At 45.0% G+C, this 18,996-nt stretch overlaps 4 protein-coding genes and 1 long non-coding RNA gene across 5 annotated transcripts; 3 read left to right on the top strand and 2 right to left on the bottom strand.

Annotated features, from left to right (window-relative positions):
* The first annotated feature begins 2,898 nt into the window (after nt 1-2,898).
* LOC100829500 (WAT1-related protein At1g44800) lies at nt 2,899-6,190 on the top strand. Its single transcript, XM_003570506.4, has 5 exons — nt 2,899-3,251; nt 4,612-4,674; nt 4,765-5,293; nt 5,399-5,550; nt 5,648-6,190. The coding sequence occupies exons 1-5, from the start codon at nt 3,061-3,063 to the stop codon at nt 5,907-5,909; spliced, it is 1,197 nt and encodes a 398-aa protein (XP_003570554.1). The 5' UTR covers nt 2,899-3,060; the 3' UTR covers nt 5,910-6,190.
* Nucleotides 6,191-7,869: 1,679 nt separating this feature from the next.
* Nucleotides 7,870-10,429, top strand: LOC100830115 (transmembrane emp24 domain-containing protein p24delta4; the record flags this gene model as incomplete). Its single annotated transcript, XM_003570508.4, has 4 exons — nt 7,870-8,187; nt 9,296-9,505; nt 9,624-9,700; nt 10,058-10,429. Coding segments are annotated over 4 exons (750 nt in total), but the record flags the coding sequence as incomplete, so codon positions are not given.
* Nucleotides 10,430-10,885: 456 nt separating this feature from the next.
* LOC100830429 lies at nt 10,886-13,682 on the top strand. Its single transcript, XM_010237769.3, has 5 exons — nt 10,886-11,603; nt 11,937-12,046; nt 12,127-12,501; nt 12,608-13,115; nt 13,323-13,682. Exons 1-4 carry the CDS (start codon nt 11,381-11,383, stop codon nt 13,109-13,111), a joined length of 1,212 nt encoding a protein of 403 aa, XP_010236071.1. The 5' UTR covers nt 10,886-11,380; the 3' UTR covers nt 13,112-13,115; nt 13,323-13,682.
* Nucleotides 11,446-12,401, bottom strand: LOC112271748. Its single transcript, XR_002965072.1, has 3 exons — nt 12,261-12,401; nt 11,776-12,190; nt 11,446-11,588 (listed from the first exon to the last, which is right to left on the bottom strand). It is a non-coding gene; the product is annotated as an uncharacterized LOC112271748 (long non-coding RNA).
* Nucleotides 13,683-13,883: 201 nt separating the features above from the next.
* On the bottom strand, nt 13,884-15,291 carry LOC100828508. Its single transcript, XM_010237767.3, has 3 exons — nt 14,958-15,291; nt 14,770-14,859; nt 13,884-14,205 (listed from the first exon to the last, which is right to left on the bottom strand). The coding sequence occupies exons 1-3, from the start codon at nt 15,207-15,209 to the stop codon at nt 14,128-14,130; spliced, it is 420 nt and encodes a 139-aa protein (XP_010236069.1). The 5' UTR covers nt 15,210-15,291; the 3' UTR covers nt 13,884-14,127.
* Nucleotides 15,292-18,996: the final 3,705 nt, after the last annotated feature.

An 18,996-nucleotide genomic window follows, 5' to 3' on the forward strand; every position in this document is an offset into this window, starting at 1 on the left:
GGCTTTCGAATTCCGACGTGGCAGAGCGTCAGATCGACCTGCTCGATCCTTCGGCACGCATCGGGTTCAGTTTGTTTTCCCCTTTCTGTGGCCCTGGCTAGCTCTCCAATGTGTTGTACACCACTGGAGAAACGGATATATATGGTGCCTTATGCAGTTCACGGCATTGCATATATAATCGGGTGTACAAGTCCTTCTTGACATGTGCCATCGTATTCGTATGATCGAACGGGATGCTGCATATATGCATGACAGGGAAAAAGCAAATAACCGAAGCCGCGAGGCGGTACGCACGTACAACGTTGCCTAGTGGAGAGGCCACTGTTAAGTTCGATCGTGTCAAACTAGTTGACACGCTCTATCCATTCGTTAACCACGGGCGCCACTCACTGAGCATGCCTCATTGGTACACCGATCAATTTGGTAAACAGATATATGGACATTTCCGTACCACCAAACCGGGGGCCATTGATCTTGCTCCGGTATATTAAGGCGTTGGAATTGGAAGAATCGATATGCAAGTGTTCTCTCCGTGGGTGATTTGATGGATGGATGGTCAGATGGACGGATCGATGCAAAGCTAGAGGATTGTGAAATCCTAACAGGAGCGCACCCGGCCATGGCGGAGTGCATCAGCATTCAGCAAGCACTTGGTGGCATTATGCAGTTGGACAGGACGGACGGAGTACGAGCTGATTGACTCCATTAGGTGGACGTACACACGCGCTAGCTCGTTCCTGCAAAAAGGAAAGAAAAGCTAGCAAATGTGCATCTTGATTTGGTTAGAGCTGGGAGAAGAGGAGCAGGATGCGAGTTTTGAGGAGATATGATTGGCGGTTTTTAAGTTACGTGATGCCTCTCTCTGTTCACAGATACACTACGTACGTGCTGACAGAAGATATGCAATACAACTTTTATTTATTTTTTAGGGGGCAATACAACTTTTAAACTTTGACCGCTGGCTATTCTACGGTGAGTAATGGTCAAGTTTAGCTAGAGTGTTGTATTTGTATGGTTCTCGTGACCCGTATATCATGGACGATAATTTAGCTGGTTGCACTTGCTAAAACAAGAGTGAACTCTGTCGTGAACCATGATTTGGGTGCACGGTTCGGTGCATGCGACTCTAAATATTGGGGCCTAGCTATATTGAACCCATCTGTACGAGCCAAGAGGGTTTTGCGTGAAGACCGAGAGGTTTTTTGAAGTATAAGTGAATCGTCTTTCTTTTCCGTCAAGTTTAACCTTTTGTGTGCACTGCTTCGGTCTATATATGCAACTCCACATATTGCGGCCTGCATCAATCCCAGCTCTTGGAGCTTTGTGTGCACCGGTTAGATACATGCAACTTTGTGCAACTTTACATGGCATCGAGCCAACACATCTCACGTTAAGGAGTCTGAAGTATAAGCAAATGTCCTTTGTTTTCCATTAGTTTTACCTTTTTGAGTGCATTGGTTCGATTCATGCAACTCTACACTTGACATGATAAGTTGCACCAAAATCTAAAACCAATAGCTCCATACTTTATAGCCAACTAATTGTGATTCAAATTTGGTTGAGTCTCTCGGTTTGTGACTCCGTGTACTCGATCCCCAAACTTTCCGATACTATAAATTCAGTTGCAGCCATGGTTAATTTGGTTGCGCTTGATTTTATTTTCATTTACAAATACATGCATGCATGGTGCACACTCCAGAGGAAATCTGTTCTTTAGAGGAGGCACATGCGTGTAGTTTAAGGCATCTACAGTACCTAGTGGAGAAGGCATATATATGTCTTCTCTCAGGACTCCACATCATCTAGAAAGGATAATAGTTGATGCATAGGATATATATCTTTTAGTGTTATCTCTGACAAAGAATCTCGTATGCTCTAAACTATATATATGATGGTTAAAACGTAATTAGAAAAACCGATCTCGTTCGAGCTCTTTATTCTCTTTCTATTCCAAGCCCCAACAAAGCTAAAGCTTACGTGACATCTCTAAGATAACCCTGACATCATAAGATGCAAGCGGATTAGCTCAGAGATTACAAACCATTCGGTGCAATAAGGTCACATTTCGACAACATGCACTGCACGTACATCACAACACATGATGCGTTTTCTATTAGCAGAGAAAAAGAAAAGATATACGATGTTGATCTGTTTTTCCAGAGAGAATCTCCAGCTTTGCAACTAGCATGAAGAGAATAAACACGGATTCACCTTAATTGTAGCAGCACATAGTACTGATTCCACGTCTTATCATTCGATTAACTCACTGATAGCTACTCGATCTGATCCTATAGCAGCTATAGTCTAGAGTCGACCTAGACATGTTTTCATGCATCCAAATGCATGAACATGAATCCTTTTCTTTTGTCGGTACAAGAGCACTAGCTAGGGGCAAAGTTTGAAAAGGGCTATGTCCAGCTAACACAACTCCCACAGACCTTGACTCTGACGGCTCCGATCATTCCTGCCGCAAGCTCGCAAGAGCATGTGTTTTCCTCTCAGGTGGCCGATAAAGATACCCAAACCGCAAACCATAGGTCGTACGTGCCCCCTGGATTTTATTTATTTCCTCGTGAAAAGCATTGCAAAGAGAAAGATAACACTGTACTACAAAGGGAGTGAGAGCTAGAGAGAAACGAACTTTGCCCGGAAGTGGAATATATTAAACTAGGAATAATGGAACATAATAGCTAGCTAAGATGGCACTAGAAACTACAGTAACACGGAGATCGAGTGCAGGCGCATGAGGCGTGACAAGGATCCACCAATGGCCACACTTGGCATCTGCACCAAATTAACTCGATCCGGTCATTAAGAGCTTTTGCTGCACACACCGCAGTAGTACTGTGCAGCGGGCGGGTAGAGCAGAGCTAGCGGCTATATAAACGGGGGGGTTCCGGTTGTGAGCTCATTGCCTCTTCATTCACAGCCATTTCTAGCTTGTGTCAAACTAGCTAGAGGGACATCGAGCTGATCGAGCTCGAGGAAGAGCTTGAAAAATTAACTTTGAAAAGGAGATCGAGAGCGCGAGAGGATCATATTCATATCTGAGCGATCAGGATGGGTGTGGGGAGAGTTTTGAACGACGTGAAGCCGTACCTGGCGATGGTGCTGCTGCAGGTGGGGTTCGCGGGGATGTATGTGGTGGCCGTGGCGTCGCTCAAGGGCGGGATGAGCCACTTCGTGCTCGTCGTCTACCGGAACCTCGTCGCCACCGCCGTCATGGCGCCCTTCGCACTCTATTTCGAGAGGTATACATAACTTGGATCCATTCTAGTGCTCTAGCTAGCGCGCTAGCTCCCCAAACCAAGCTATATCTCCTCCCCTTTCTCCCATGCACACACATGCATGCATGCACGTCTTGGCCGGTCTCTCTCGCATGCATGCATGCAATCAGTTCATGCCTATCGATCGAATGAACTCGTACGTGCTGCAATTAGGATCTTAATAATTCGGATAGATCACATGTAATCCCTCCGTTCCATAATTCTTGTCGAAATATTACATGTATCTAGACACTTTTTAGAAATAGATACATCCATTTTTAGGCAAATTTGAGACATTTTCTTAGGAATAGATACATTCATTTTTAGACAAATTTGAAACAAGAATTATGAAACGGGGTGAGTACTGTTTACCATGCGTCCATGTTATGTTAACCACGCAGCATGTACAACACGTCGGATGAAAATGATTCGATCCTGGTTCAGCATCACTATAATCCTATTCTGACATTCCTTTTTTAGTTAGGACAAACAAAAAACGAGGGACAGCTAGCCAACCACATAGTAGAAATTAAAGGAAGGTGGGTTCTTTTCTTTTTGTTCAGCCAACTTTCATGCTCATCGATCGTGCTCAACCCACGATCGAGCACACTTGCACGTGCACTTTAATCGTTCAGTTCAGTTCATTCGTCCTGCCCAGTGCCCCTCATATATATACATACAGCCATACACGATTAAAGCCACAAACCACGTACAGAGCCTAGATCGATCAGCCGACATGGCATTTTTTGTCCCTTGTAGGATGGTGCTCGCTGCACGACCAGCACTGGCAGATACTATTCCAGAAAAGGCATATATATACATATCCTGCTACCTTATTCTATTTCTGTACCGGCACGCTTTTTTCCAACTTTCGTACGTAGTGACGACGTACGCCCCCGTGATATAAATCCTTCAACCGAAAATATCAGCACGGCAGCATCCGCATATAGATCCATCAGAGATTAGAGTGCAAGTTAGTGTGCACAGCAGAAGAAGAAAATGACAGATAACCATACATACATATTTATTTTGTTGGCGTAACATCAACCTGTATTTTTCTTTCCAAACAAAAAGGAAGGGAAACCGTCAACCTGCAGTATGGCATATATGCACGTCTACGTGCGTGCGTGTAAACGCACTTGGACGATCGACCTCCACTAGCTAGCTAGGCAGCTAAGCTTGCAGTGTGCCCTGATTGGTCAGTGGTAGTGATCAAGGACCTACGTACCAGTTGCAATAAACTTGAACTAAATCCCTTTCCATTTTTACCTGGATCGTGCATGCATGTGATTCACAGAGAACTTCAACTGACGTGGTATCAATTCGTGGGGTAATTTGTGTGCAGGGGACAGAGGCCGCCGATGACAATCAAAGTCTTCCTCAAGATCATGGGGCTCGCATTCCTCGAGTACGTCACACTCCATATATACATACATGAGGCCTACACTGACAGTAAATTCATGGCAATGCTGAGACGTACTACGTGTTAACTGTGCAGGCCTGTGCTTGACCAGAACCTCTACTTCATGGGCGCCAAGCTAACCTCAGCGAGCTTCGCATCAGCGCTAATCAACATCCTCCCAGCAGTGACCTTCGTGCTGGCCCTGATCCTGCGCATGGAGAAAGTGCGGCTCCGGAGCCTGCACAGCCAGGCCAAGATCGCGGGCACGGTGCTCACGGTGGCCGGGGCCGTGCTCATGATCCTCTACCACGGGCCGGCGGTCCAGTTCCCGTGGACCAAGGGCCGGGCCGGCGCGGCCAACCACGGCGCGGGCCAGGGCCAGGGCCAGGGCGCAGGGTGGCTGAGCGGCACCATCATGACCATCGCGGCCTGCGTCGCCTGGGCCTGCTTCTTCGTGCTCCAGTCCAGCACGCTCCAGAGCTACCCCGCCGAGCTGTCACTGACGGTGCTCATCTGCGCCGTCGGGTCGCTGATGAGCGGCTCCGTCGCGCTCGTCGCCGAGAGGGGGAACACGCAGGCCTGGGTCATCGGCTTCGACACCCGCCTCTTCACCGCCGTCTACGCCGTGAGTTCTTTTGATCGATTCTAACCATTGAATTACCCCCCCCCCCCCCCCCCAACCAAATCGATGAATGTTGGTTAAATTTGTTTTTTTTTTGTTGCGTTGCAGGGCATAGTGTGCTCCGGCGTGGCCTACTACGTGCAGGGGATCGTGTCGAGGCAGAGGGGGCCGGTGTTCGTCACGGCATTCAACCCGCTCTGCATGATCATAACCTCCGTCATGGGTTCCATCATCCTCAAGGAGGAGATCACTCTTGGAAGGTACTTACATTACATTACATACATGCATTCAGATTCAGATCGACGAAGGGTAAATTAATTAGCATTGCTAACACGTTATTTTTCTTCTTCTCTATAGTGTGATAGGTGCAGCGATCATCGTGGCGGGCCTCTACTTCCTCATCTGGGGCAAGAGCAAGGACGAGGTCAGCCAAGTGCCCGTCAAGGGCGCCGGGGAGCTGCCGTTAACCTCTGAGATCAGCCAAGTGTCCGCCAAGGGTGCCGGCGAGCCGCCGTTAACCTCGGTGACGACCGACAATAAGGGCAAGCAAGAGATCGGCAACGGCGGCCATGTCTTCGACGTCAAGAAGCCGGCGGCAGCAAATGGCCTGCGCTACTAGTCAAGCCATCGATCGAATAGCTAATATCGTACGGTCTGTCTAACTAGTCCATCAATCGATCGATCGATCATTGGGGATATGGACACGTTTTTTTTTCCTTTTCTTTTGATCTGTTCTCTTCAGAAACTTGTTCTAAGATCCTAGTGGCTTGCATGCGAGAGAGAGTGAGCGAGTGCTGGTTAGATGTTGAGCAAGTGTAACGGATAAGACCGGCGGCCTTGACGTGTCCGGGGTGCCTGCTTAATTAATTAATCGATCAGATCTGCTTTTAACTTGCTTTAGAGTTATGAATCTCCTACTCTGCTAGCTCTTGCTCGGTCGAGCTGGCAGCATGCATGTCATCCTCGATCGCTCTCCTCCTCTTGGTGCCTCCACGTACTGGCAACTAATTAGCTTTGCGTCTTGTTAATTCGTTCCTTACACGTACTCTCGACATGGAACCGAAATGTGCTTTAGCTTATGTCATGCTCTCACTAATCACTAATGCACGCCATGACCTGTGCCCTTTACATTTTTCTGCACGGTTAATTCTCTCAATATCTCTGAAAACGTGGGACGCGGCTTCGGCGAAGTACATGCAGGTGACTTTGTTTGGCTGGCACGTGAGACCCACACGTCAGCCACCCAAAGTTATCCTGCAGTAACTTCACTGAATCCTCCTCCGAAAATGTAACTGCTGAAAGTCCTCAAATGCGATATCTGAAGAATAAAAGAAACTCCTTCCTAAACTAAAGCTTCCTCTTACCTCGCGCGTTCCATGAGCTCTCTCTTATCTTGGCCTCCTTGCAATTTGGAGCTCCGAGAGGGCCGGGGCATATCCATCCATAGCAACGTAATCAGTCATCTGAAATCGATCGATCGTACTCAGATGCTGCCGCATGCTGTGCGTGTACACGGTATACACGCATGACCGAAAGAGCGCGCACGCAAATTAAAGAGGACTCCAAATTAAACCAATTCCTGATGTCCCATCCATATGCCCAATCACGGTCACAGGTCGCTGCCAGCATCAATCCCCTCCGGATTCCTGATGAAGACACTTCGCCAAGCTCACGCGAATCGCGCGGGAGCACTGGAGACACACCGGCTGGATTCCGAATCTCCGATTCCCCGGCCCTTCGTCACCGGTTCTGTCGACGTCGTTAGGGGGTGACGAGGTTTGCATTTCTGCTCTTTTTATTCGCCCTGCTGACTTCCGGAGGATCCTGCGGTTCAGTTTTGATGCCTCCCGTGGCCGGCGGGGGTCAGCTTGTGATCTCGATGGACAGTGATGTATAAAAAAAGCTGATTAGTAAGAAAATCCTTCTAGGCTGGAGTACACACCGAATTGAAGTCTCCCGAGTTTTGCACGCACATTTTTAGGGGGAGTTTCATTCGTACACGTGGTGGTTGCGTTTGCATGGACGGGCGCTCTATTCCACTTGCTCTTGTACGTAGAACGAGAATACGAGGCTTTTTTTTTAACACACTACAAACGCAGAGCCACGCAAACACGCACACCCTACCACTGTGAGTACCTCCGAAAGATTGAGCCGGCAGATCTTAAGAGATTGACGAAATCACCGCGGGTCTCGCTGGGCTGGGTTTTTTGGTGGAACCAAGCTGATACCTTTTGAGGTGCTGAGAAAACCAAAAACGTGTGATCTGTGATGTATATTTAATCCTTTTACATACTCTTGCGGTCTTGCCTTTCATTGGTAGAAGGAACATTTATTATTTAGGTTATTGGATACTCACTCCATCCTATATTAACTGACGAAATATTACATATATCTAAACATTTTTTGGGTATAGATACATCCATATTTTTGCAAATTTGAGCCATTTAATATGGGACGGGAGAGTATTAGATTAGATTAACGGAGGATGCTGCTGTTCAAACCCACATCATTATCAAAGTACACCGGGTCCACTTGTCATAGGCACAATAACCCAATGAAGATAATTCCAAAAATGCCCCCCGACTTGGTCCCCGGCGCAGTCCCCTACCCACGACTCATCTTCCCTACAGCAGCAGCAGCTCCCTCCCCCGAAACCCCCGCGACGACGCGAGGCGGAGATCCCTAGATCGACGGAGATGGCGCCGGTGGGGCTATCCCTCGCGGCGGCTCTCGTGCTCGCCGCCGCGTCTCTCTGCGCGGAGGCGGTGTGGCTCGATTTGCCGCAAGCGGGGACCAAGTGCGTGTCGGAGGAGATCCAGGCCAACGTGGTGGTGCTCGCGGACTACTCCCTCATGTACGAGTCTCACCCCTCCTCCCACCCCACCCTCGCCGTCAAGGTAATCCATCCCCTTCCTTCCCGTCTCATGCTCCAGATTCTACCGTGCAACCGATTGTTTCCTCTCTGTTTTTTTGTTCCATAATTTGGACGAACTAAGTTGACTACGCGGTGGGCGTTTGTCCGTCGGGTGGAGCAGCGGTATAGAAAGCTTTGGTTTCTCTGGGTCCTGCGGCTGCTGCGGCATGCAGATTTATGCTCAATCAGTCAATCTGGGACTGTTGCCGCTGTGCTCATATTGTTCAGTTTATCTAGATTTGTTTCGCGTTGTGCAATATGACGACGGTAGAGTGTGGGTCTAGAATATCTGGCTGTTGCTTTTAACCAGATTCGTATACTCACGTCACATTGATGACGCGGTGGGGTGCTCGGTGATGGTCGCTAGATTTATCGGGTTGATTGAACCGTGCTGATTCCTTCTGTCTTGAGCCATGGTGGTTTCCTCCCAGGATGCCACTCGTGACAGCATATGAACTAGGTGATTCACCTTACATGATTCCGCATTTGCTTTTCTACCGACATTCGTATTATATAAATCCCATTGGTGGTGTAATAAGAAGTAAAAGGTGATCGATAAGAATCGCACCATTGCAATAGAAATGTGAGAGAGAAATGAACAAAGGGGCATACTTAATGTATAAGCTTGCCAACAACTAGATAATTGATGCTACTTTATTTGAACATATCCACTAACCGTTACTCTATTTACGTGAAGACAATGTTTATTCCGTGATTGGATCTATTTCATCCATGGGCCATTGATGCTAACCACACCAAAAACTATCTAATTGTATAGTCGGATATTTTACTCACCTTTTCCATTTTGTGATTAGGAAATTTACTTCGGTTTGTCTTTGCTATGTGTTGAGCAATGCTTTTACAGCTTATGAATGGGTGATAATCTGACATAGCGTTTTGTCACCAATTTTGGCCAGAGTTTTTGTTTAGTTTGCTGGACAATTTGCAGTAAAATAGTGGTGTAAATAATGCTAGTACAATGTTCTTGAGTGTCAAGCTTAGCAATTTAGTACTTGTTAATGATACTATAGCATGAATTACTTTATAATCACTTTTCGTTACATTTATGTGAATGCTTGCTCTTTCTGCAGGTTACTTCACCATATGGGAACACCTTACATGAAAATGGAAATGCTACAGTTGGTCAATTTGCATTTACGACCACGGAAGCTGGAAACTTCCTTGCTTGCTTCTGGATAGATAGTGCAGAGAAAGGATCAGGAATATCTGTAAATCTTGATTGGAAAACCGGGATTGCAACGAAGGACTGGGATGCTATTGCCAAGAAGGACAAAATTGAGGTGAGGCTATGAACTGCCAAACCACAGACAAGTCCAAGTCTTCTGGAGTTCCAGTTAAACACATTGCTTGCTTCCTGTCTCTAACTACATGCAATCTGATTATTATTTTTGTGTGCAGGGTGTAGAACTAGAGCTAAGGAAGCTTGAAGTGGCAGTAGAGTCCATTCATCAGAACATGATATATCTCAAAGCAAGGCATGCCATCTATTCTACTTCCATGTTTGGCATCAGTCTCTGGCAACATCATTTGTTACTGTCACTGAGACTTTTAAATTTCTAAGAATCGACATATGATCGTTACTGGAAAATGATTTTGGTCACATAGTCTATATAGTTATGCGGTCATCAATTCTTGATAGCATTGCTGATGAAACTTCCAACCTGTGATCCACCGTAGGATCTAGTTTAATTTTATTAGCTGACCTGTTGCGGCTGGATTCATTCACCTTTTTTCTTTCTGCGGCCGAGTAGGCGAGTATGAGTAGCATATGATAACTCGGAGATTTTAATTTAGCTGTGCAACAAGTGATTTGCTTTCATATATCTATGCAGGGAAGCTGAGATGCGAGCAGTGAGCGAGAAAACAAATGGCAGGGTCGCTTGGTTCAGTATTTTCTCACTGGGTGTCTGCATCGTGGTTTCAGTTTTGCAGTTGTGGCACCTTCAAGGGTATTTCAGGAAGAAGAAGCTCATATAGATTAAACTCATTTGACGCCACGCTGTAACCCGAAGTTTGTTAGCCTTGGGAAAAAAGAAAGATATCTTGCCATGTTTAGGAACATTTCACACTAGTGGAGAATTTCACAACTTGTACTGTATGTAACTTAATCACGATCCATTTCACCTCTGTGTTGTGCATTATGGAGACAGGCCTGAAATCTCTATTTCAGATATTGATCGTGGTAGAACGGCAAAATTAGTGTATCTTGCTTCGTGTCTTCTTGTTACCTCACTTTGGTCTTTTGTATCATCGATACTTCCTCTCGATAATGACGACTCAGAACGATCTTGTACTAACATCTCTTTAAAAATTTGTATCCATTGGTGGTGATGCCGCAGAGCACTTTAGCTAAAGAAATCAGATTAGTAGCTTCGTAAGCACCGGTCAAATAAGACAAACCATTTTAATCGCATTGTGTTAATACTCTAATGACGTCTTCTTATACGTTTAGGATGATGACCTTGCTCAACTTTTTTAATATCTTCCTTTGTTTCATTCTATTTCTATAAAAACTAACCTTGCTTTCAGACTATTCGAAGAGAACTATCGTGGCAAAGGCGACCAGAGCAAAAGCATGAGCCGATAGAGGAAGGATATTCTTTGTCATGAAGCGCTAAAATCACAAATTTCTTGTACTTTGTGAGATGAATAGTGGGATATGGATTACCTTGGAAAAAAGTTGGGACGCTGGATTGCTACTGTTCACAAATAAGAGTTTCAAAAAATATCTCAGAACCAATGTGTGTTTTTCTCGTCAAAACAAAAAAGAAAGAAAGAAAGAAATGACTATGGTACATACAAATTTTAGCTAGGTCCAAAGAAAATTTGAAGGTAAGTTGGGCAAGCCTCAGCTCTAAACTTACCCATGGTCACAATATAGAGAAGCTCTAATACGAGCAGAAGTCAAAACAGCCGGCCTATGTCGTGAGCATTCCCAATTTCCCATCCACCATTCCTAATAGTAATACCCACCCCACCGACCTTGACGATCCCTGATTGTTCCCGTTCACGTCACCGTTGCGGCAACGGCGAGCACCATCGCCAGCTTTCCAGTTGCTCCCGGACGCAACGCAGCCGCCTCCAGATTTCTGATGGTTCCTACTACTCTCTGCACTGACCAGTAAGTAGCCTCAGAGCTGCCAGATGCGCTCGCCATGGGCAAGGCCGGTGACGCTGAGCAGGCTGGACGCCGCCCTGCCCCGGCAACGAGTGATGGCTCCGCTCTCCGTCGATGCTCCCCCGCAATTGGCAAAGCTCTCAGCGTCAAGTGCATCATCTCGCTGTTCATGGCCATCGGTGTCTTCCTCTCGGCCGTCTTTCTGCTCCTTCATCTCCGGGCATCAGGGAACATCCCTGATGATCCTGGCAAACTCGTGGGTAAGTTTCTTCAGCACCAGGTTTCAGCAATTATCAACTAACTCAGTATTCAATCCATCAACAGCCTATTGAAACTGAGTGAATAAGCTAAATGGTTTTGACTCTTTTTTTGAATTATCTTCAGCAACTACTCCACTAGTTTCTGAAATAATAAGTTATGTACTTTCTATACCTTCAAAGGTTCCAGAATGGTATTGTTGACAAGTTCCATTGATAGAAATATATCATGTATCTAGATAGTAGAATATGCAAATTTTATTCAGTAATCAACCACAATCAACAATCAGCTACTGGAACTGCCATCCTTTGATGACAAAACATCCACTTCTCCAGGTGAAATTCAGGCCAGTTTCATCTTGTTGAAGCCACCTGCACAACTGGCTTCACATGCCACAATGCTAGAAGAAGAGATATATCGTCAAATAGGAGTTCCGAATAGTAAGGTATGTTAACTACCACTATCACCACCACTTCAAGAACTCAAGCCATACTGAATACTACTCCGTACCTGAAAATTATGCAGGTTTCCGTTACTATGCAGACACTCTCATTCAAGGATGTCACTTGTGTAGAATTTGGCATTCTTCCTGACCAAATAAATACCTCCATAAGTGCTCAATCCATGCGTACATTAAGAACAAAGTTGATGCAACTTACACTTCAGCAGATGAATTTATCTCTAACACCATCAGTTTTCGGAGATCCATTTTGTGTGGAGGTGCTAGGGTTCCCAGGAGGGATCACCATGGAAGTCGAACTCCCACCATATAATTCCAATGTATACTTTGTGCAGCCTATTTTCAATGTCACTCTTGAGATGAGCATTCACCAAATAAGGGGGGTGCTTGCAGAGTTGAAGAAGAGCCTTGAACATACCTTGGGTCAGGCACTACACAAGGTTCAACTTTCTCTATACCCTATGTGTTATGATTAAGTACCATGAATGTATTTGTTGTTTGCTAAATGATCTTGGCATAAAGTGACAACATGTTATATGCATGCAGGGCATATGCCTAGATGTAACAAATAAGAATGGCTCAACGATTAACCCGCCAGTTACAGTGCAAGTTTCTCTTTCACCAGATGACCGCAACATTTATGAAGAACCTCAGAGACTGAAACAGCTAGCTGAAATCATCATAGAATCAAGTTCAAGAAACCTAGGCCTAAACCCATCAATTTTTGGTAGAATTAAGGATCTTGAATTGGATCCATACCTACAAAGCATCATTCCATCATTTGCTCCTAGTTCATCCCCTACGCCAATACCATCCCCTTCCATGCCTCCATATTCGCAGCCATCCAATCTTTGTGAACATTGTTCATGCCCTGATTTCGTGACAATAATGAACACAGCCTTTCCACATCGCAAGTTGATGCGACTTCCACCCATGGCAATCCTTCTTCAATTACCAACACGGCTTCATAGCGGGAAAATACCTTTGCACGAGAAGAATGGCAATGCAGTGGCAACACCAACGTTCATTGCGACATCATCCCGACCGTAATATGGTAAGTTGCTTTTGGATTCATCAGCATGTTCCTTAAATTCATTAAGACCAACACAATTCATCTCTTACCTTACAAGTGTTTTTTTAGTCCTCTTACCTTACAAGTGTTAGTTATGAAGAATGCAGTTACCTCATGTTCAAAAAAATATGAATAAAATTAGAGTTGGTATACTGGTCTGAATCTTCTTCTATGTTGAATTTTCTCCAGGTACTTATACAGTGACAGACTGACATCCAACATGTTTCAAGTTCCAATTGGAACTCTCCGAAACCATGCCCTTAGGCAGATCAGAATTTGCGTATTAAGACTATTCTTCAGCTCATATTACAGTGTAAAGCTTTAATGACATTCTGCTGGCTGTGCCAAGGTTGGATGTAAACTAATGTCCTAATTTGTAAGAAATCTCAGTAAATTGTAAATACAAAATGATCTTCAAAGGTGGATAAACACACAAGGTCCATGTAAAGTACCAGTAGCAGGTTACAGCTGCAAAGGTGGCTGGCCACCATATGCTCCTAGAGATATGTCCTTAGGTGTTTATCCATTCTAACAACAATTTTTCCCTCAGGCAGCCCATGCATTGGCGTACGCCATACACTGTTCTTATTATCTCCAAGAGCCCCTTGCAAATTGGTTTGCTAATGAATCTTGCTTATGCATCAGATGTTATAAATGCTTCTGGTAACAAAGCACAAGCTTGTCACTTGTTAATGAGAAAATTCAGAATTGTAAACTTTTATATCTGTATTTTCCTGTGCCATAGCTGACTATCAAGTATTAACATGTAGATCTTCTAAGAACCAAAACAAGTATTTGGATGTCTGTCTATATGGTTTCTATCTTAAAGCCACAGAAGTGCCCAAAAGAACTTACAAATAAGTTACGCAAATTGAAAATCATGGATTACAAGAAAGGAAAATTACACCAACCATCATATTATCTATTTGCATTCTTACAGCTGCAGCTCTTAATACAAAGCTGACCATTGAACTCTTCAAGTTAAAATGTGTCCTTACTGATCAAACACGCTGGCCACTTTCTTTTGTATGAGCTCCACACTTAGCCGGGGAGATAGTCTCGGAAGTATTTCCTGTCATATGAGTACATTTGTCACTTAGCGATATTCCAATCAATCAAGCCTAGAATAACGTAACACTGAGGGAGTAGCTCTCACAAAACAGTACAAATCAGAATGATCAAATATCAGATGCTAGTAAGGAATGGTAATTTTTTGTGGTCAAGCATCACACAAAAAAAATTATGACAACGAAATATAACTTAAAGTGAAGATTCCCCAACTTCAGCCTTGCATTATTTTGTTTTGGTGCTCTTTTTAATGTGCATATATGTCAAGGCACACAGGCATGGTAAGGTTGTATCCAATGTGTACTAGCTCAACATTTTGTGGTACGGCAATATTTCTTCCCCAAAGCAACCATTGTCACAGCAACCAACCATACTGAAGCAGCGAGGCATAGCCCTCATCTTCTTTACTTTGTTGTATTTTTGTCAATTTGAGATATTGCTACAGGCACATGTTTAATTTAACAATTTGAGATATTGGCTATTTCCTAGCTTACATTGCATAGTTGAAAGCATGTCAGCACATAGCAGAAGCAGACAAAAGGTCACGGCGAGCAAATCAATAATTTACCTCGGTACCGTCGGGAAGCACCTTGGCGAGCACCGGAATCTCGTACTGGTAGAGCCGCTCCCACTCTGGATCCGTCGTGATGTCCCTCTCCTAATAGAAGATCAGCACCAGGTTAAGCATCCATCTCAGGACGAGAAAGAGAAGGCGCATTAGTTATGAATGAACTGGGTCTGGCCACGCTTGCTTGCCTGGAGCTCGAGGGAGGCGAGGGAGTAAGGGGTGCCGGCGAGCAGGACGGCGGCGTGGAGCTTCTCCTTGAGCCCGTCGCAGAGGCAGCACCCGGGCTTCGTGTACAGCGCCAGCCTCCGCGGCGCTGGAGACGGCGGCGAGGCGTCCCCTGCCGCCGCGGCGCAGAGGAGGCGGGCCGCAACCGCACGGCCACGCGGCGCGAGGCGGACGGCCGCAGCGTGCGGGAGGAGAGCGGATAGCGCCGCCGCCATGATGGTTACCAGCTGGGCTCGGCCGCTCGGTCTGTCGCTGACGAGGAACGGGGAGGAGGGCTTAGCCGCGGCGCCAGTTTTTTTTTTGAGAAAGTTTTTTTTTCTCGTCGACGTCGGCGGATGACGCGGCCGTGTACCGGGCCTTGTATGGCCTCATGGGCCGAATGTGCACCAGTATTCTCATGCTTTGCGTGGTAACCCCAGTCTTACGGGCTGGATATAAGCCCGTTAGCTCATTATTCCCTCCACGATTACACTTTCTGGAGCAGTACTTAGTAAACATCTAAGGACCCTCCGTTTCATAATTCTTGTCTCAAATTTATCAAAAAATGAACATATCTATTCTTAAAAAGTGTCTAGATACATGTAATTCGACAAGAATTATGGAACGGAGGGTGTAGTTGTCATTCGCTCAAAAAAAATCTAAGTAGTTGTCAAAAAAGGAGTAGTACTTAGTAAACATCTAAGTAGTTGTCAAAAAAAGTAAACATCTAAGTAATGCTCTAAAAAAATACTCGTAGTAAACATCTAGTACCATGAGCTTTATTGCGTGCTATCAGAGCTTTATTGCTTTTTTTGCTAAAGTATACTCCGTATTACTGTAATGAGATGCTATTTTCTCTTGACCTGTCCTCTTTTCCATTGTTTCAAAAAAAAAATTATGTCCTGTTAGTGAAAATGACCGCATCTAGACATTCAGTGCCACGCGTCATGCTCGTGCATACAGTCTGTCATGACATGTCTACCAATTCAGAGATACTGTTAGTGAAAATGACCAATGTTGACCAAGAAAATGAAGTCCAACAGATTCCCAAACCAATGACTATTTTCCAGATCGGGAGAAAATGCACTTGTCAGTTGTCAGCACCATTTGATATAGTACAAGAAACAGATCAGCGGTGAAAGCTATTGAAACTCCAATGATATCTTCCTTATCTGCTATTCATGGTTGCAGTTCAGGGGTTGCTGGGCTATGGGCATGCATATGCATAACACTCGCTTGATTACCAGAATATGTATAAGGTAAAGTCCTACAGCTGTATATGGCTGCAGATTTGTTAATATTATGTTTGCTGTCGGCGATTCCCCACTGAGCAAATATGAATTTACAGTAAGCAGAAAGAATCATCTTTGATTCTATCAGGATCAGCGTATCAGTACTCATCGTCATTTCAGATCGAAAGTACATGCAAGTCATAATAGGACCTAAAATCCTTTTGCACTTATAATCTATATAATCTTTGTACGTTAGTCTATCGTGGTTATATCATCTATATCACCATCTTTTAACAACTTTGGTACGTATAACCTTTGTGATTCAGTTAAGAGGCGTAGATGCAATCTTACTTTCACTATCTTTCCGGAGATTACAGAACATATTCCTGCACCTATCCATAATCCACCTGCTGTTAAGCACCATCAACTCCACGTGGGGAATTTCTGGATTGTGGCTCTATTGCTCACTTTTTTTTACCGGAGTCTTTGGTACACTCAGGTTTACTAAAACAATTTATATCTGCTAATTTTGTCAACTCTTGAACCAATGACTGAGTTGGTACAATACAACAGATAAGTCCTCGGTAATGTTAATTCTAGATCTCTAAAGCCATCCTTTTTCGTACAGTTGTAAAGTTCAATAAAATCTCTGTTTTTCTTTAGATTTTCTTTAAAAAATTATAATGAAAACGCAGTCTTAGCAGAATGACCATCTATAATCCTCAAACTTGGTCGTTGGGGATGAATACTATTGTCGATGATATTGATCTTAGTTTACAGCATATCCAGAACCTTTGAAGATCATTTCAACATCGATCCTAGCTAGTATCTGAACCATAATTACGTCTGTGGTTAACATGATCCTCCAGAGGTGCACAAATACTACTCTACAAAACAAGATGGTCCAAAAGCGAAACGAAACGAATATCTTCACCTAAACAGTTCTCCTGGTCAGGGAAGCTTCCCCCTTCCTTCCCCTCCCATGCCCACTGTGACTGTCCCCTGCGTCTAATGCATTCCAGCTCTTCGCCTCGAGGCCGCTGTTAGATTAATCTTGTATAAGAGTCTAAGTAGGATTAGTTTTATGCATTACTAATCCGTGTAGGTCTGTTATGTGCAAGTAGTATCCGTGTGTATGTGTAGTCCGAATAGAAATACAGGAGTCTTGCCGGATGTGTATATATACAAATGGGGGCCTGGCCTTTGTAAGATTAAGCTTGCAAGACATTGTAACATGAGATTTACAACAGAAAAAAAAGACAAGGCACGACAGGTGCCTTTGGCCATAATTTGGTGATCCTCGCGTGTGCGTCTTCATGTGACTGATCTTTAGACAAACCCAGCATTTGATATCAGAGCGAGGTCCAAGATTTGAAAACACGCTTGCCCCGGGGAGGCGATGTGCTAGCGTCTCGGGACGGGCAACGGAGCGTTCAGCGGATTGGATGGAGTCATCGTCGCGGTGGGCCGATCTTCTAGTAACGGAAGATCATAATACTGATCGCCGGAAAGTACTCAGCATCAGGGCAAACTGTCGTCGGCAAGGTCGTTGACTATCGTTGATGGGAGGTTGTGGTGCCGAGGTGCGATACCGGGGAATCTCGTCAAGATTGTCTTCAAGGAGTTGTGTCCAAGTGGTTGTCTATGTGAGGCTCTGTAGCAGTGGAGGTACGTCACGGTCGAAGGGCTGTCCGGTGAGGTGTATCACTGAGGGCGAAGACGTGTGTGCAGACAAGGTGGCGGGTGGTCATCTGTGTGTCTCAGCGAGAAGACGAAAGCTCAAGAGTATTGTGAGGCGGTAACCAGTGATGAGTCTCTTCAGTGAGGCCATGTTTCCTGCATGAGGCTATGTGAGTAGTCACGTGTGGATGTTTGATGCTAGGAGTGGACGGTGTTGCCACAGGATGTACGGTGTAGTACACAAGGTTAGCGTGGCTGGGAGTCAAGATCATACATTGAGCTGCGGTGAGCCAAGATCGGGGGAGCGCTGAAGATAGCAACTTTAAGATTAGGGGGAGATTGTTAGAGTAATCTTGAGTCAGTATTTGAGTCGGTTAGTACTAGAGTGCAAGCATGAGTACGTTTAGACAATATCTAATCTGGCAAAAGTTGCCGTATGTGTTGGAGTCCGACTAGAGATTAAACTAGATTGAATTGGACTAAGAGTACTAGTCCGCGTAAGTTTTGAGGTTTGGTATTGTGTGCATATATATACACGCATACCCCTGGTTGTGTCAGGTCGTGGATTTGTGAGAAAAAAATAAAAATAAAAATAGAGGACACGATACGCGTACTTGGCCAAATAATTGTGTGATCGTGTGCGAGTGCGTCTTCGTGCAATTGATCTTTGGACAAAGCTGCGAGATTAAACCATTCCCGCTGTCCATTTCCCCTCCAACCCTTTGACGATCCTACACAAAACCGTAAAGCGATCCGCATCATGCCATTGCCAGCATCGGGGTTTCTTTTCTTCTTCTGCGAGCTAGGCTGTAAAACCGCGTAGCCGCTGGGGGCCTCTGTGCGAGCTTATTTATTACACGAGCATTTTGCTGACCTCTGAGAGAGACCTGTTCTTCTCCGGGGGCGGGGACACCTGTATGAAGTGGACGGATGCTAGCTACAACATGTGTATATATGCATACGTATCGAAGATAAGATCTGACAGCAACGTGGTGGTGGTAGATGCTGATCCATGGAGTCGACAGCAGGATTTCAATTCAGTGTATATCTGGTTACTGATTAGGGTGATGTTAATGAATCTGTTTGGAAAAGAAATGGGGATATAGCTATG

This window comes from Brachypodium distachyon, chromosome 3, assembly GCF_000005505.3.
Source record: "Brachypodium distachyon strain Bd21 chromosome 3, Brachypodium_distachyon_v3.0, whole genome shotgun sequence".
Lineage (NCBI taxonomy): Eukaryota > Viridiplantae > Streptophyta > Magnoliopsida > Poales > Poaceae > Brachypodium > Brachypodium distachyon.

Coding starts and splice junctions, on each gene's coding strand:
- LOC100828508 (XM_010237767.3), bottom strand. CDS start 15,209: ATGGCGGCGGCGCTATCCGCTCTCCTCCCGCACGCTGCGGCCGTCCGC. Junction 14,860..14,957: donor TCGCCTCCCTCGAGCTCCAG/GCAAGCAAGCGT, acceptor ATCTTCTATTAG/GAGAGGGACATCACGACGGA. Junction 14,206..14,769: donor TGCTTCCCGACGGTACCGAG/GTAAATTATTGA, acceptor CTCATATGACAG/GAAATACTTCCGAGACTATC.
- LOC100829500 (XM_003570506.4), top strand. CDS start 3,061: ATGGGTGTGGGGAGAGTTTTGAACGACGTGAAGCCGTACCTGGCGATG. Junction 5,294..5,398: donor TCTTCACCGCCGTCTACGCC/GTGAGTTCTTTT, acceptor GTTGCGTTGCAG/GGCATAGTGTGCTCCGGCGT. Junction 5,551..5,647: donor GAGGAGATCACTCTTGGAAG/GTACTTACATTA, acceptor TCTTCTCTATAG/TGTGATAGGTGCAGCGATCA.
- LOC100830429 (XM_010237769.3), top strand. CDS start 11,381: ATGGGCAAGGCCGGTGACGCTGAGCAGGCTGGACGCCGCCCTGCCCCG. Junction 11,604..11,936: donor TGATCCTGGCAAACTCGTGG/GTAAGTTTCTTC, acceptor CCACTTCTCCAG/GTGAAATTCAGGCCAGTTTC. Junction 12,502..12,607: donor TGGGTCAGGCACTACACAAG/GTTCAACTTTCT, acceptor ATATGCATGCAG/GGCATATGCCTAGATGTAAC.